Genomic DNA, 17,695 nt, shown 5'->3' with positions numbered 1-17,695 from the left:
TGATCAATTACCATTGTTTTAACTCACCATTTGATAGATATTAACTTCAAAAGCAATTAAATAGATGGAAATTTTACAAAGTACAACTTTAACATAACATGAAATGAATTTAACAGAAATTGCAACTGCATGCAAGCATAAAGTGATCCTCAAGTTTAAATAAAGCATGAGTGGTTATTATGGAAGTGTCTCTGAGTAAGTCATTGAGACAATTTCTATACTTGAAGCTTTTTAATCTTCAAATATGTGTTCTGGGGCTGACTACTTCCTCTAGATGAAATTACAAAATGTACCCATCATTTTTCTCATGCTATAGCCAAAAAATCTGTTATAAGACACCAGAATATTAATCTAACTCCTGCAGATGGATTGATTCGCTTGATTCGCATTTGCTTAGCATATCCATTTGGGAAATCTGGTTTGGAGATCTTTTGGAAAGGGGCGAAAATACTGGTTACTGATTAGATAAACCATCTGTCTATCACCAAGATACGGGCCAAATCAACCAATTAGATAAATGTGTATCACGTATTAACAGCATCAAGGTAAAGTTCAGAAAGTAAACAACATGTTGGTAAAGGATATTTGCCGTTTGTTTAACTTGAATTTACGGATAAAAGGCCAAATTTCAGGAGCCCGGTCCATATTCAACAGAAGGATCCAGAGAAAAAAGAGTTAGTGAGCAGCTTGCTCCATAGCTGTGCTGGAAGCTGCCATGTTTTTTACACTGAACAGTCGCTTTTATCACACTTAAATCCACCTCAAAACCAGCACTGATTGGTTGGTCGCGGCTCCAAATTTTCTCCTTCCCATGTTACCAGACTGATCTGAGAGTAAAATACAATTAAGCTCAGAGATCAGGATGGTCTCACGAGGCTAGGACATATCTGCAGCATGATAATAGTTCATTTAATAATTGAACTAATTCCTTCTTTCATATTTCATTTGCAGTTGGCCATACTACAACTTTGATAAAAAATTAATTGTTCAGCTCTATTATTGATATGGAAATATTTATTAGTGCAGCTTTAACAGCAGCTCAATGTGTAAAAATGTAGTTATTGACTGGAGTGAGGGAGAGCAGTATTTCTGTGTTCAAGTCTTGGACATTCCCGGACCTGTTCCTATAATGTCACAGAATATGTCTCCACATACCTCAAGAATAGCAGAGCTGTTGAAGTTGACATCAAGTGAGTCATCGGTTACACTGTCTATCCAGGGGTCTGGAGGGGGGAGGATGGACGGGTCAAAGCCCACATCATCATATTCATCGGAGGCACAGGCGTGATAGTGGTTCCCTGAGCCTTGGATGCTGACGGTAGAGGTGGCAGCATCGCGAGAGTATTGTCGAGAGAGGGCACCAGATGACAGGACTTCCATGTCAGTGTCCGGGGAGTCTAGAGGGGTGTCCAGCAGGTCTGGCATGTCCAGATCTGCCTGGATAAAATAATGAATAAATCTCAATAATTGACTGAATTAACAAATAGTTGTTGGAGTGCTCCAGGTCTGTTAAGGCTTTGTCTGTCCACTAGAGGTTCGCTCACTTCCAAATAATATTTGGTCAAACTGGGTCAGGTAGAACTTGACTATAATTCTGTGTCTGTGACTGTATCAGCTCTGATCATGTGGTGTATCAAAATCATCAAAGGAGATGTATCATCACAACCTTGATGTACCTCAGGGCTCTGATCAAGGAAATCCTTTACCGCCTCTATGCTGATGATACTCGTACTGCTGTACGTGCATAAACGGCTGTTATGTCGTGACGTGACGCCCTTTCAAAATATGATTTCCAGGCCCAAAGCGGTCCAAGCCTTGTATTTTTTACAGTGCTGTGTTCCAGTGCGCTGTTTGAATAGATCTGAGTAAAAAAAAAACGATGAAATTGTCATATTAATGCTTTCCTATCGATGAAAAGGTGTCACTGAAGAAAGAAGTAATCGTAGTAGTTTAGATTAAATTTACAAGATTACTGTGTCCCTCTATTTGGGTCAACCCCATTTTTATCAGGGTCATTTATCTTCAGATCTATTTTGAACCAAATCTAACTGTTCCTTTCACATCACGTGTCACTTTTCTTATTTGAAAATGTACACTGGAGAACAAAGTATTAATACATGATTTATTCTGAAATAACTGTTTTATTGTTCATAATTTGATATAATATCCTCTGTGTCTATACCACTGCTGTACTAGCATGCTTTTTTAAATAACCAAAACACTTCAACAAAAACCTTCATTGTGAGAAATTGAGTGATCAAAATTAGAGAACAGCTTTGAATGACTTCAGCACATCTGCGCCCACAGGACATCACTAGTTTCTCACACTGCTCTGCTTTGATCTGGGTCCATTCTGACTCAGTCTCTTCCACAGTTCAGTAACTGGAGTGGGTTTCTTACACATTACTTTGTTGCCGAGGATTTTCCAGAGATCTAAACAGCAAATTTTATCCATAGAGACTTGTGGAGCACTCTAGACATGACCAGTTGACAGATTTTGCAGTTTCATGTGGACGGAGATATTTTTTATGACACTGGTGGTGTGGACAGGATTTTTTTTTTTTAACAGAGGCCATATGAATTCGGCTTCAAAAATACCCATGTTCATGTGGACTAGGCCTTAGTTGACTAATAAACTGTGGACAGACAGGGAAAAATTCAAGTGCATTGGAGGAGGTAATGATTTAAGCTGTGTAACTCAATTACAAAAAGCGATGTTGAAAGCTTACCTGTACAGCTGCTGTCACACTGTTGGATCGCTGAAACCGGCGATACCTGACGACAAGACAAACATAAAACACTAAACACCATTTTTTCTCATGTCAGCTCTGAGGCAACTATTTCATGATTCAAGGATTTATTTGCCAAAGCAAAATGGTTACAGGTCCGAATTCACACACCCTCAATCAACTTGAAAACTGGGGCACCCTCCTAGATACGCCCCTGTTTTCTAACCTTTCTCTAAAGAGTGCCATAAACAAATACAACTAGTGGATCATGAAGCTTCGTTTGGACATCACTGCTGTTCATGTTACTAAAGTCACATTACAAACAAACTTATTTTAACCCCAGCCACAATCCTTTCCTATCCCTAACCAAGTGAGTTTGTTGCCTAAACCTAACCATGTAGTTTTGGCTGAATTCACAATATTAACCACGCAACTGTAGTGGAGCATCATGGAGATGAGCATGGACACTCGTTGACAAGTGACGCCAAAGTGTCCTGACAATGGCCATATGTGACGAGTTGGGATGAGGAAGGGTTGAATCTACAGTACAGCTCATATCTCAATAGTCTGATCATATTTTAATAAAAAGCAATACATAAATGTGCATTTTGTGCAGTATGGGGCTTAGTGTGGAGAGTCAGTACAGTCCATCAAGAAAACAGATGTCACTCTATTGATACTAGTATACCATAATCTTTTACAATTACATTTATTTAACATAATTTTAGAGAAGCTTGAGTAGACAGGGTCCTGAAAAAAACTGCAGTGAGTCTATAGGTCAGTGAATTATGCCCTCAACCACAGTTACAAGTTTATTGCAGAGGAAAACCTTGGAAGATGAGTCTGTGGGTGTTTGTTTGTGACCAGAGAGAGAGAGAAATAATTACACCACAGCCGGAAATGACTCAGCAAGTCTGAAGAAAAATACTCATCATGTAGCATGACTTCAATAACTAAATGCATCATTTAATCCGATTACTGCACTAAAAACTTGTGACTAACTATAAGCAAGTCTTGATCTTTTATTCAGTGATATGATATTGCACAGTGTGCTCACTACTGTAATATTCAGCAGTATATAAAAGAAAATATGTTTGTACTTTGGCTACCATCAGGCTTATGTTATCACCAAAAGTAGCAATGAACAAAACTGCCAACAATAAAGATGATGTCTTAGGATTAGGTTAGAGTAAAGCTAGATCCATAGTTCCACTGTAGGTACTGATGTGGTAGGTTTTGATTTATAGTGCAGTTCTATGAGGTATTTATCCAAACTGTTACCTACAATAGATGGAGGTCGTATGTCCCCAGTTCGGAGTGTCCACATGGAAGCAAATTAATATACTGGTGTGGATGGTGCCAGCAGTAACATCTGTATGTACTGTAAGCTTATAAAGGCACCCTCTTGTATCCAGAGTGAACAGCTTTTTGCCACTGCTGTCATAATCACTCATTTAAATTTTTTGGTATTTCTTGTCTCTTCGAATACCCATTGAAAGTCTGACCAAAACAGCTGATCAGTTGCACTTCTGCCAAGGAAGCTTCCTTCCTTTTATCCAAAGTGAGTTCCAATAAGTGCATTCAACCATTGTATATATTACTATTGTACATTTGATACTTATATATACACATATATATATATTGTTTTATATTTCTGTTTTTCCAAATATATAGTATATTGTCTGTATATATTGTTGTTTTTAAATATGTCGTTTGTGTAACTGGAGTTTGCAACAAAAATAATTTTACCCTAGGATTATGAATGTATTTCTGATTCTGCTTCTGATGAGAAGGGTCAACCAAAGAAAAGATTAAGAGCAAAGAAAAATGTGTGCCTCACCCTCTGTCATCCTCTACTTGCACACCTACAGAGGTGAACTTGGATGGATCCTCTGGATCCGGAACTTCTTCCGGACCATCCACCTATAGGAGACAGGCAGGATAAATCCCTAATAATCACCTATAGCGACACCAATTACAACAACCCCAATTTACATAAAGTTGACACGTTGAGTAAATCGTAATTAAAAACAGAATACAATGATTTGCAAATTATTTTCAACCTATATTCAATTGAATACATTAAAAAGACAAGACAAGACAAGGCAAGTTTATTTATACGGTATATCGCAATTCAAGAACAAGGTTATTCAAAGTTCTTTACATGAAACATTAAAAATATTAGAAGTAAAAATAAAATAATTTTTAAATAACATAAACAATACATTAAAACATATAAAGTGACATTCAAATAAAATAATAAAAAAATCAGGAAAGTGTCAGTTACAGATAATAGTATTAAAATTTCACTGCAAGCAGTTAATAAATTATGTGGATTACTGAAGACCAGCGGCAAATAGAAAAGTCTTCAGTCTTGCTTTAAAAGAACTAAAATTTAGCATCAGACCTGCAGTTTTCAGATAAGTGGAGCATTAAAACTGAACTCTGCCTCTCCATGTTTAGTTCTGACTCTGGGGACACAGAACAGACCTGTCCCATGTTTAGTCCTGACTCTGGGGACACGGAGCAGACCTGTCCCATGTTTAGCCCTGACTCTGGGGACACGGAGCAGACCTGTCCCATGTTTAGTCCTGACTCTGGGGACACAGAGCAGACCTGTCGCATCTTTAGTCCTGACTCTGGGGACACGGAGCAGACCTGTCCCATGTTTAGTCCTGACTCTGGGGACACAGAACAGACCTGTCCCATGTTTAGTCCTGACTCTGGGGACACAGAACAGACCTGTCCCATGTTTAGTTCTGACTCTGGGGACACAGAGCAGACCTGTCCCATGTTTAGTCCTGACTCTGGGGACACGGAGCAGACCTGTCCCATGTTTAGTCCTGACTCTGGGGACACAGAGCAGACCTGTCCCATCTTTAGTCCTGACTCTGGGGACACAGAGCAGTCCTGTCCCTGAGGATCTGTGAGGTCTAGATGGTTCGTAGCTGAGCAGAAGATCTGAAATGTATTTTTGTCCTGAACCATTCAGTGCTTTGTAAACCAAATCAATTCTTTGACGGACAGAAAGACAGTATAAAGATCTGAGGACTGGAGTGATATGATCAACTTTTTTGGTCTTAGTGAGGACTCGAGCAGCAGCGTTCTGGATTAACTGTAGCTGTCTGATGGACTTCTTAGGGAGACCTGTAAAGACACTGTTACAGTAGTCGAGCCTACTGAAGATAAATGCATGGACACATTTTTCTAAGCCCTGCTGACAGATAAATCCTTTAATCCTTGATATATTCTTTAGGTCATGGTAGGCTGACTTTGTAATTGTTTGAATGTGGCTGTTGAAGAGTAGGTCTGAGACCATGATTACATCTAGGTTTCTGGCTTGGTTTGTGGTTTCTAGCATTGTCGTTAGAAACTAGGTACTGAGTTTTGAGCGGATTATTCCCTTAACCGGGGAAAGGCCATTTTCGGGTTACTGATGTGCATGTAAACACACTGATTGAAGACATTAACAAGAGCCTTCTCTGTGCTGTGGTAAGGTCTAAACACTGACTGGAAGACATCAAAACAGCTGTTCATTACCATGAAGTTGTTCAGTTACTTAAAAACAGCTTTTTCAATGATTTTACTGAGGAATGGGAGGTTTGATATTGGTCTCTAATTGTTCATTAGTTAAGTGTCTAAATTGTTCTTTTTTTAAGAAAGGCTTGATAAAAGACGCTTTCAGGGCCTTTGGGAGGACACCGGAAAGAAGAGTAGTGTTTACAATCTGTAGAAGATCTGAGGCCATGCAGTTTGATACATCTTTGAAAAGGCCTGTTGGGAGAATATCTAGGCAGCAGGAGGTCCTCCAAGGCCCTATGGTTAATCACATGAAACTGTTCCATGGTATTTGAGTTAGCCTTAGGTGGACACATGGGCAGCACATGCCCTGCACCTGATGTGGAGGCACTGGCTGTTTGCCTAATTTTCTACATTTTGTCATTGATAAAGGAGGCAAATTCATTGCAGGCCCTGGTGGAAAGCAATCCAGGGGCTACTGACACAGGAGGGTTTGTTAGCCTGTCGACAGTAGAAAACAAGGCACGTGCATTATTATTGTTTTTGGCAATGATGTCTGAGAAGAAGGATTGTCTTGCACTTTTGAGCTTCAAGTTGTAGATTTGAAGTCTTTCTTTATAACCTGGAGATTTGTTTTCTGCCACCTGCGTTCAGCTTACCGACACTCTATTTTCTTAATTCTTACCAACGTGGAATTTCTCTATGGAGACGGTTTTTTTTGCCAGAGACCACTTTCACCTTAGAGGATGTAATGGCATTGCTAATATTTGTTATTTTCACATTGAAATTATCGTCAAACTCATTTACTGGGACCCAGGGGAGGGTTGGTGTGGAGGAGAAAGTCTGAATAAATGTTCCACAGGTGTTTTCTGTGATATTACATTTTGTGATGACTTTTCTTTGAACATCACTCTGCACAGAGGTAGCACTCTCAAAGAAAACACAGGAATGATCAGAAAGAGCCACATTAATCACAACAACCTTAGAAATGCTCACACCCTTGGACATGACTAAGTCCAGAGTGTGACCTTTGTTGTGTGTGGGCTTGGTTACATACTGAGTCAGTCCGTAGTTATCAATGACACAATGAAGTTCTTTAGTCCCCTTGTCATTGAGTTTGTCAACATGGATGTTAAAATCACCAATAATAACTACACAGTCAAAGTTAATACAGATCATAGACAGCATTTCAGAAAATTCAGCAAAAAAGGTGGCACAGTATTTAGGTGGTTAGGGTTAGACATTTAGAAGCATAACTCGGGAGGAAGAACTCAACTTAAGATCTACATTTTCAAAGGAGGTAAAGTTTCCATAAGATATCTGCTTGCATTGGAGGGAATCATTAAACAAAACAGCCTCTCCTCCTCCTTTCTTATGAACTCTGGCTTCACTTTTAAATCTGAAGTTGGGAGGAGCTGATTCAATAAGAAGAGCACCACTGTTATCCTGATTTAACCAGGTTTCAGTTCAAAATAAACAAAGCCTAGATTTAGTTTGTTATTCATATTTAAACGTCATTATCTTCCCCAAGTTTTGGGACTGGCTTTTTGATTGTTTATCATGGCTGGAAATGATGAAGCTATCGACTTGGGCCCCAACTTGGACCCTGGAAAATGTCATGATGAGTGCACTCCATCCTGTAGTCTGAGCCCAGCACATCTCAGTAGATTGTATTTGATTCTACAGCAAGCTCAGTGAGTGGACCCTGAAGGCGGTCATGTTTAAAAAGCTCAGTTCTGTTGAAAAAACACAAAAAATTGTCCACATAAATGTTTGTTATTGTTTGGCTTTAGCCAGATGTGTAGTTGGCGAACGTGACTGAACTACCAAAGCAGGGAGGGGTGAAGGGGCCAGAAAATATATTTGACTGTTGCTTTCAATGTTTGCAGGAGGAGGGTAAAGTCCAGTTTTACTGTTTCAGACTTTTATATCATTTAGACCTACGTGTATTACCAGCGTCGAGATGTTTGGATGATCTTGAACACATTTTGGAATTGCGTCAATGTCATGTCAATTTCTCAGCTGAATATCCTGTGCCATGGGAGATGCAAGTAATGGAGTGTCTCTCTGTTACTCTGTTTCCAGCAGCAGCAGCCCAGGGCCTTGGATATAGTGGAGTGGAGTTGATCGGTGGGACATTTGGTCCCAAGCTGGAGTGAGGGGCCCTCAGGGACGGCAGCTGGAGCGGCAACGGGCAGAGTAGAGGCTGCAGCCAGGAGGGCGACCGGGGCAGCGGTGCCAGCAGCCGGAGCCGCAGCTGCAGCAGACAGAGTCAAAGCAGCGAGTGTCAGCAGCATGATGGGAAGTGGAGCCACAGGTTGTGTCGATGTGTGCTGAGCTGAAGATGATGGTGTCCATCAACTTTTCTGCTTCCAGGATCTGGCTTCCAACTCCATGATTTTTTCTGCAAACCGGTCACAGTCAACGCAGCCAGGCAGGGAGATGAGTGGAGCCATGGGTTGTTGTTATTGTGGTGGCTGGGGAGCAGAGATAGAAAGGAGGCCAGCACAAGGTCCATAAATGCATTTACAGGTATAAGGATGGTGCAGTCCGAAGAAGCCGCTGTCAGGGAGGCCACGGGCACTTACACGCAGGGGCTCTGATCACGGAGCCCACAGCATTGATCTGATTTTAGCAGGGTTGAATCACAGTAAAGACATCAAGCAAAACTTACCAGCATGGGCCCAACAAGGAGGCCCAATGCAGAGATTAGGCTTCAGACAAAATCTGTTTCCAGGTTGTAGCGAGCCGGGGGGCAGCAGGAAGCGACTAAAAAACATCTTGGGTAAATGATCCAAGACTCTGATGACTTAAACCTTTTCCTCAGTTAAAATATGTAGTTAAAACGCCAAAGGAGTTTCTGTGTTACTTTGGTATGACCACGCCAAGATATTTAATGTTAAAACTGATACAACTTTTTTTTTTTTTGGAAAAATTCACTCATTTTGAATTTGATGCCTGCAACAGGTTCCAAAAAAGCTGGGACAGGGGAAACAAAAGACTGGGAAAGTTGAGGAATGTTCAAAAGGTGAACAGGAAACAGTTGAGTGCCTTGATTGGGTATAAAAGGAGCATCCTAGAAAGGCTCAGTCGTTCACAAGCAAGGATGGGGTGAGGTTCACCACTTTGAGAACAACTGTGTGAGCAAATAGTCCAACAGTTTAAGAACAATGTTTCTCAACGTAAAACTGCAAGGAATTTGATGATGTCATCATCTACAGTCCATAATATCATCAGAAGATTCAGAGAATATGGAGAAATCTCTGCATGTAAGCAGCAAGGCTAAAAAATCAACACTGAATGGCTGTGACCTTTGATCCCTCAGACGACACTGCATTAAAAACTGACATCATTCTGTAAAGGATGTTACCACGTGGGCTCAGGAACACTTCAGAAAACCATTTTCAGTTAACACAGTTCCTCACTACATCTACAAGTGCAGTTAAAACTCTACTATGCAAAGGTAAAGCCATGTATCAACAACACCCAGAAACTCTGCTGCTTCTCTGGGCCACAGCTCATCTGAGATGGACTGACCCAAAGTGGAAAAGTGTGCTGTGTTCTGATGAGTCCACATTTTAAATTGTTTTGGAAATCATGGTCGTCATGTCCTCCAGACCAAAGAGGAAAGGGACGATCCAGATTGTTATCAGAGCTAAGTTTAAAGCCAGCATCTGTGATGGTATGGGGATGTGTTAGATCCCCTGGCATCATGGGTAACTTGCACATCTGTGAAGGCCCCATTAATGCTGAAAGGTTTTGGAGCAACATCTGCTGCCATCCAATCAACGTCTTTTTCAGGGACGTCCCTGCTTATTTCAGCAAGACAATACCAAGCCACATCCTGCACGTGTTCTTATAGCGTGGCTTCATAGTAAAAGAGTGCAGGTACTAGACTGGCCTGCTGCAGTCCACACCTGTCTCCCATTGAAAATGTGTGGAGCTTTATGAAGCACAAAATACGACAACGGAGACCCAGAACTGAAGTCAAACATCAAGTAAGAATTGGAAAGAATTCCACTTACAAAGCTTCAACAATTAGTGTCCTCAGTTCCCAAACACTTACTGAGTGTTGTTAAAAGGAAAGGTGAACACAGTGGTAAACATGCCCGTGTTCCAGCGTTTTGGAACGTGTTGCAGGCATCACATTTAAAATGAGTGAATATTTCCCCCAAAAAACAATAAAGTTTTATCAGTTTGAACATTACATATCATGTCTGTGTAGTATATTCCGTTGAATATAGGTTGAAAAGTTTTTGCAAATCATTGTATTCTGTTTTTATTTACGTTTTACACAACCTCCCAACTTAATGTGAATTGGGGTTGTACAACAACTAATCAATTACATCATTTCCAGCATATGACGGACAGGGTTGATTAATTTATGTGAAATCAAAGTTTTGTTAAATATTATTGATTGGGGAAGGCAAAAGTGACTTAAAATGTGTACGTAGACTTTACTTAATGTGTAGGAAACTGAAGCCCATTATTTCCTCCCCCTCTGTCTCTCTACGTCCACTCCTGTCTCATACATACCTGGATGCCTATGGAGAGACATTTGCCCTTCCTGAGTGCTTCTTTCCTGTATACATCCCGGTGGTCTGCAACAACTGGCCCCCTGCTCAGGATTGACGGAGTGGGGGTGCTGACTGTCATGGTGCTGTTACTGACATGCTGACTAGCTGGTCCATGGATCTAAACATGATTAATTAGTACAGACATTACAGTAAATACGTTGTAAATACAATAATCACAAAAGCAATGAAAATTCAATTCAATTCAATTTTATTTATAGTGCCAAATCATAACAAAAGTTATCTCAGGACACTTTACAAACTAGGTAAACACTCTATGACTTATTTATGATTTACATAGACCCAACAATTCCAATGCGTTTTAACAATCACTTCCAAAATTGGGAGACTTTTTTTTGCTGGCTATTACAAATTTACGAAATGTAAACGGCACAAAGCAAATATAGGTGTGTATTTTAACAGTACGAAGCACTAACCTGAGCATTAGCAGCTTCTATGGCAGCTGTCAGGGCCTTCATGCTGTCAATACTTTCTGTTGAGTTACTGAGCCCTGATTGGATGGTCATGTCACCTCTGGGTCCCTCCTCTTCCATGTATGCATCCTGGTTGGTTTTAGAAAACATGAAACATTGCTGTTAATATGACCATTCATTTGACATAGTATCATACAGACACATTACTCATGTCATATAGTCAAAGTCTCAAGCCAGTCATTATCTCTCAGGAAAGTTAAGTCACCACCAACCTTTATAAAGAGAAAATACAAGGTACTACTAGTAAGCATCCAATAATGATATTATTGGCTAAATCATCTAACCTGTTGAAAAAGTTAACACTTAAATTCATTTTGGATAATAATTATTGATATTCAGTGAAATAAACGTAATATCAAATAAAATAAACAAAAAAAAAACTCTTATAAAAGTGTATTTATTTCTTAATTTCTCAAATAAAAAATCCCCTCCCAATCACTTTCAAGCAGTGATATACAGCCAGACTGCGATAAAACCAAATGTATATTATATGGTGTAAAACGTTATTTAAATAATAGGTTTCAATATTCAAAAATTGTTAAAATTTAAAAAATCACATTTTAGAAGATGGATGGATGGATTTTTTAAGAATAACCTGTGGTGTTCTGCAAGATTCAGTATTGGGACCTATGTAGGTTACTATACTTTATTTAAATGATATTTGTTCTGTATCGAGTGAGTTGAAATTTGCGGATGACACAAATTAATTTTGTTGGACAGGGCATGAAAGAACTGTTAAAAAGGGTGGAAACGGAATTGATTATGTTAAAAAAAAATGGTTTGATGTTAATAAGTTATCACTAAATGAAGATAAAACAACATTTATGGTGTTCAGTGGTACCAGGGTTAATTGTGAATAAAACTAAGACTCCTCGGCTATGGGCCCTGTTTAGACGAAGACAATCTAGAGAGGAAACGCAAAAGTGGCGTTGCGTTCTCACTTTTTATTCCACGTTTAGACGAGCGTCTTTTGGGGAAAACTGCGTGCACACGGTGACGCAAAAGTGTGCAAAATTGGATGTAGTGTGCACGTCAGGTGTGTAGGTGGAGCTGTGAAACTCTGCCACACAACAGCACCCAGAGCTGGTGCATGCGTAGAAACGTCCTTCTCCTTCTCTCCCTAACAGCGGAGAAGCAGGACGCTGTACAGTGTGACAGGGATCTGCAGCACGGTCTGCAGCCTCCCACCGCCTCGGCTCCACCCAGGACACTTGAATGTCCCACTGATGGAAACAGTCCCACATGCTTGTTGTTGTTGACCTGAACTCTGCACATGGATGTTACCGAAACACGTAGGCCACGAGAGCCAGCGTGAGCAGATCAGAGCTCACTTTAGTGTTTTTACCTTTACACGCAAACACAACACTGGAGCAGATCAGAGCTCACTTTAATGTTTTTACCTTTACACGCAAACACAACGCTGGAGCAGATCAGAGCACACTTTAGTGTTTTTACCTTTACACGCAAACACGACGCTGGAGCAGATCAGAGCTCACTTTAGTGTTTTTACCTTTACACGCAAACACAACGCTGGAGCAGATCAGAGCACACTTTAGTGTTTTTACCTTTACACGCAAACACAACCCTGGAGCAGATCAGAGCACACTTTAGTGTTTTAACCCCTTACACGGAAACACAACGGTCCTTTTTAACATTTACACTCTGGAGGTTGGTTCACTTTTTTGCGTTTTTAAGCCCCAAAAATGCCGTCGCTGTCTAAATGAAAGTCACATCTGATTAAATATATATTGTCGTTTTCAACCACAAGCGTTGTCGTGTAAACAGGGCCTGAGTGGTTGTTGTAGGTCGGACGTTGTTGAAACCAGCAGTGCCATTAGGAGCAGACAGGAACAGAAGGTGGAGGTAGAGATACATAACTTTTTCACAGATCATCTGTCTCAATGTGCTATCAGGATATACTGACAGTTTCAGCAAATATGAAAAATAAATATATTTTTTATTGTTATGTGTGAATACGCCCTCAGCATAGGTTCACCCTTACTCATAATGCACAACATTTCAGAAATAGATATGATGATGTTGTATAACTAAATGAGGGGCAGATTAATGTTGTAGACTTGTGCAGTACCTGTGCCGACTCTGTGCTGCTCTGGGCTGTGATGGAGATGTAAGGCTTGGAGGCTGTGGAGCAGGTGGAAGTTCGGGGCGGTACTGGTGGAGGGGTTTTCTTATAGGTGGTGATGCAAGATGAAACTGTAAGGAATGAGAAAAAAGATAACAGGAAATAAACGTTACAATTCTATACTGTATGTCTGCAGCCTCTGCACCCAGCAGCAGTTCAACAAACAGCCCCAGTGCTTACTGATCCTGTGACCACAAGACTGTTTTCAAACCTACAGATGTTGATATAAAAGATCAAGACAAGTGCTTTTAAGCAATGTAAACTGTAAATGTATTAAGGTCCTTGTTATAGAGATTCATTAATAGGTAATAAGTGCCATATAAGTCTTTATAACTGGCTTATTAACATTAATATGTCTTACAAAGACTATAAGTGTAAATAATATGAAGTATGAGGTCTGTGAAGTCCTTGACATGTGGTTTGAAGCTCTGGAAAAAAGGTAGTAAACAGACTTTTAATCAAGTTTTACATGAGTGAAAGCCTTGTTGCCATGAAACTGGAGTCTGTCCTATGTAGGCTCACTGGTGGAGCTACCACTAAGCATGTACACCACCTACAGTACACCAGGGTTTCCCCTATAGACATTTTCAAAGATGCAAACATAAACATTCCAAAACAGTCAGTTTATTTCCTGTTGAAGTGAATTCTGATTGACATCAAGAGTGGAAAGATTTGAAAATGCTTCCTGTGGCGTAGTCGTCTGGACGGTGAAACCCCAGACTTTGTTAAACGATGGCGTTATTGCCCCACCTCCAACCTCTAACCCCGCGACGTCACATAACAACAACAGTGCTGCATGAGAGGAGAGAGACGGACCCATAGGCTGTTTACTGAACTGGACTCTAAGCCACAAGTATGGGAATGAATGAGGCCGACCACAGATTTCTCCCTTTTCCCTGATGCTCTGAATAAGGAGCTAAACTGCTCTCTAATCTCTTTTTCTAAATCAAACTCGAAGAAGGTGTGAAACGTCTCTAAATGTAGTGAGAAAGTGGCGCCTGTGAGTGCTTTGGGACGGGGAAGGGGCTACCAGCAGCACCCTCTGCTTGTTGAGGACACTAACTGCAGAGTGATTGGTGCATCAGAGTCCAAGCAGCACAAAAGTCTCCACTAACACCAGAAACAGTGGACACATTTCTCTCTAGGATGGAGGAGGATTGGGAAGTCGCCAGATTTGGAGAGAACCTTGCCTGAATACTTTTTAAGAACAACTGGGAAAAAAGGTCGTTTTTCAGGATGTGGACATACCCTCTGTCTGGCCTGTTGAGTTAAGACAAAACATTAACTTTGGTTTTGTAGTCAGAATGAATGTTTTGTTAAGATAACCCATATTTAAACTTTGTGAATCAGCTGTTCATATAAATATAAACATGCAAACGAAAAAAGTCTCTCTCAGCCACTGAGGACAATCAAAAACAATATACCCAAACTAACTTTATTGGATGTCCGTTCATGTTGTGTGCCGCTAGGATACGATGCTCCATCTGCTGATCACATGACATTGTCATTCACTGAAGGGAAAACAGTTCTGCAATTTAATTTGAGTATTGCAGGGTAACATAATAGCAAATACCATCACTTGATTGGAACATGTGACTGACGCACCAAAGCTTTAATCTTAGACAATATACAGATTCCCTCTGAGACAGTTATTATCTGTTAGTGAGGCTACATTACCTTCATTAAAGAAACAGCATAAACATAAAAGATATAAACATATTTTATCAATACGTTATTCATTACAAGTCCAGTTATTTTGAATTAATTTACTAAAATAAGAGGTACTTGACAGACCAATCATGACCAAAAGATCGCGGGTACAAGCGGCCGAAATGGACTCTCTCAGGAGGGTTGCTGGAGTCTCCCTTAGAGATAGGGTGAGAAGTTCAGCCATCTGTGAGGAACTCAGAGTAGAGCTGCTGCTCCTTTGCGTTGAAAGGAGCCAGTTGAGGTGGTTTGGGCATCTAGTAAGGATGCTCCCTGGGTGCCTCCCTAGGGAGGTGTTCCAGGCACGTCCAGCTGGGAGGAGGCCTCGGGGAAGACCCAGGACTAGGTGGAGAGATTATATCTCCACACTGGCCTGGGAACGCCTCGGGATCCCCCAGTTGGAGCTTGTTGATGTGGCCCGGGAAAGGGAAGTTTGGGGTCCGCTGCTGGAGCTGCTGCCCCTGCGACCCGACTCCGGATAAGCGGTTGAAGATGAGATGAGATGAACCATGTCTGTGTACATTCTACTGACACACAATCTTCTCACTGTTTCTGAACACACCGCTGTATTTATGACAAGCCCCCCCCCCCCCCCCCCCCCCCACACAAAAAAAATAAATTCCACCAGTCCTGACAGCTATGATGACACTGTGATTTCTCTCTGTACTGAAAGTTGTATTGAAGTCGTTCCCCTGTCCCATAGTGTTTCGCATATTGGCTAATGCTTATAGTGGTTGGTTTTTGGATAAGTGACATACCAACTAAAGCTGCCGGGGATAAATTTCAATCTCAAACTGCAGAGAAGTGCACAGACATCTCCTCCTTTAGGAGAGGAATGTGAAAACACATCTCTCTGTTCAGATACAAGTCAGTGCAGTCAATGGCAGACATGTCCGTGGCCATGAACAGGAAAAACAGCATTATAGGGGACTTTAAATAACGACTTTAATAGAAACATTCAGCATTATAATAATGTGACTGTGCCCAGTCCACTTTCTCTGTGAGGCCAACAGATGCTGCGAAGCTGCAGCCTATTATTATTCTGATTAAGTTTTTTATGATGACTCAACTAAGGGCACCATTCTGCTCCTCAGATTTAGCTTACTTTTTAAATATATGCAGGCATGGTGGCAGATTACCAGTGTGCTACTTTTGTGCTCTGGTGTATTTTAATAAGAAAATTAATTATTTTGCCAAGTTTGTGCCTGATCCTGAAACTGAAGGGTTGCAGGTCAAGATACCCATGCGTGATCCTAGCATTGCGATCCTTCATCGTGTTGATCCAGGATAGGGCTCTGTGGTCAGTTTCCAAGTCAAACTCCCTTCCAAGAAGATAGTAACGCCGACTCTCCAAAGCCCATTTAATGGCCAAGCCCTCCTTCTCAATTGTAGAATACCTGGTCTCCCGGGGTTCCAACTTCCGGCTGAGATACAACACTGGTCTCTCTTCACCCTTGTCCCCTTGTGTCAACACAGCCTCGAGGCCAACATCAGAAGCATCTGTCTGGACCATGAAGCGCTTCTGAAAGTCAGGACTACAGAGGATAGTCGATGAACACATGGCATTCTTGAGTGCAGTAAAGGAATGTTCACATTCAGGGACCATCTTACCGGGTTTGGTTCCCCTTTCCGAGTCAGATTAGTCAGTAGGGTGGCAAGAGTGAAATAATGGGGAATAAAGTTAGAATACCACCCTATAAGGCCCACAAACGATCTCACTTGCTTCTTGGTATGTGGGCGCTGGGCATTACGGATGGCTTCGACCTTATCCACGAGCGAGCGGAGGTGACCCCCTCCCAGCTGGAATCCCAAGTATTGGACCTCACCCTTCGCCCACTCACACTTTTGAGCATTGAGGGTCAAGGCGGCCCTCTCAATGCAGGCCAGGATCTGTCTCAGATGTATGAGATGGTCCTCCCAGGAATGGCTAAAGATAACAACATCATCTAGGTAAGCAGCACTGAAGGATTCAAACCCGGAGAGAACCACATCCATCAACCTTTGGAACGTCGCAAGCGCTCCATGCAGTCCAAACGGCATTACTGTAAACTGGTACAGTCCTGATGGTGTACGGAAAGCGGTGTACGGCTTTGAGCTCTCCTCCAGGGGAATCAGCCGATAATCAGCCGAAAGGTCCAGTGTAGTTATGTACTTGGCAGCTCCACAAGGTCATCTATGCGAGGCATGGGGTAGGCGTCAGGGAGATAGCATTGACCTTCCTGAAGTCAATACAGGGCCGTTGTGAGCCATCCTTCTTAGGCACCATTACAATGGGACTGGACCACTCGCTCCGAGACCAAGCATCTTCTGGACCTCATCCTTTAGGGGACCTACCAACCGTTCAGGAATGCGATATGGCCTCTGACGAATGGGAGGAGTGTCTGCCTTTTGGAGACGGATGGTGTGCTGGATCAATGTTGTTGGACCTGGACCATCTCGGAACAGCTGAGGCATCTCCCGAAACAACATCTGCATCCTCTGCTGGTGTGGTTAGGGCAGGTGCTCAAGATGAGGGTTTTTTGCTGGAGG

At 41.5% G+C, this 17,695-nt stretch overlaps 1 protein-coding gene across 1 annotated transcript in view; it reads right to left on the bottom strand.

The window, feature by feature from the left end:
* Positions 1–17,695, bottom strand: part of LOC310958073 (disks large-associated protein 1-like) — a gene marked incomplete at its 3' end in the record, with an annotated part of 88,877 nt that overhangs the window by 12,211 nt on the left and 58,971 nt on the right. The window contains exons 5-10 of the mRNA XM_083928877.1: positions 13,406–13,530; positions 11,260–11,385; positions 10,785–10,943; positions 4,570–4,652; positions 2,730–2,775; positions 1,156–1,437 (exon numbers count right to left, since the gene is read on the bottom strand). Of these exons, the coding sequence (XP_083785003.1) occupies positions 1,156–1,437; positions 2,730–2,775; positions 4,570–4,652; positions 10,785–10,943; positions 11,260–11,385; positions 13,406–13,530 (821 nt within the window). The remainder of the gene's footprint in view (positions 1–1,155; positions 1,438–2,729; positions 2,776–4,569; positions 4,653–10,784; positions 10,944–11,259; positions 11,386–13,405; positions 13,531–17,695) is intronic.

The sequence above is a fragment of the Echiichthys vipera genome, assembly GCF_963691815.1.
Source record: "Echiichthys vipera genome assembly, chromosome: 15".
Lineage (NCBI taxonomy): Eukaryota > Metazoa > Chordata > Actinopteri > Perciformes > Trachinidae > Echiichthys > Echiichthys vipera.
Note: the sequence above shows the minus strand (reverse complement) of the source record. Positions and strands in the feature narration are given on the sequence as shown.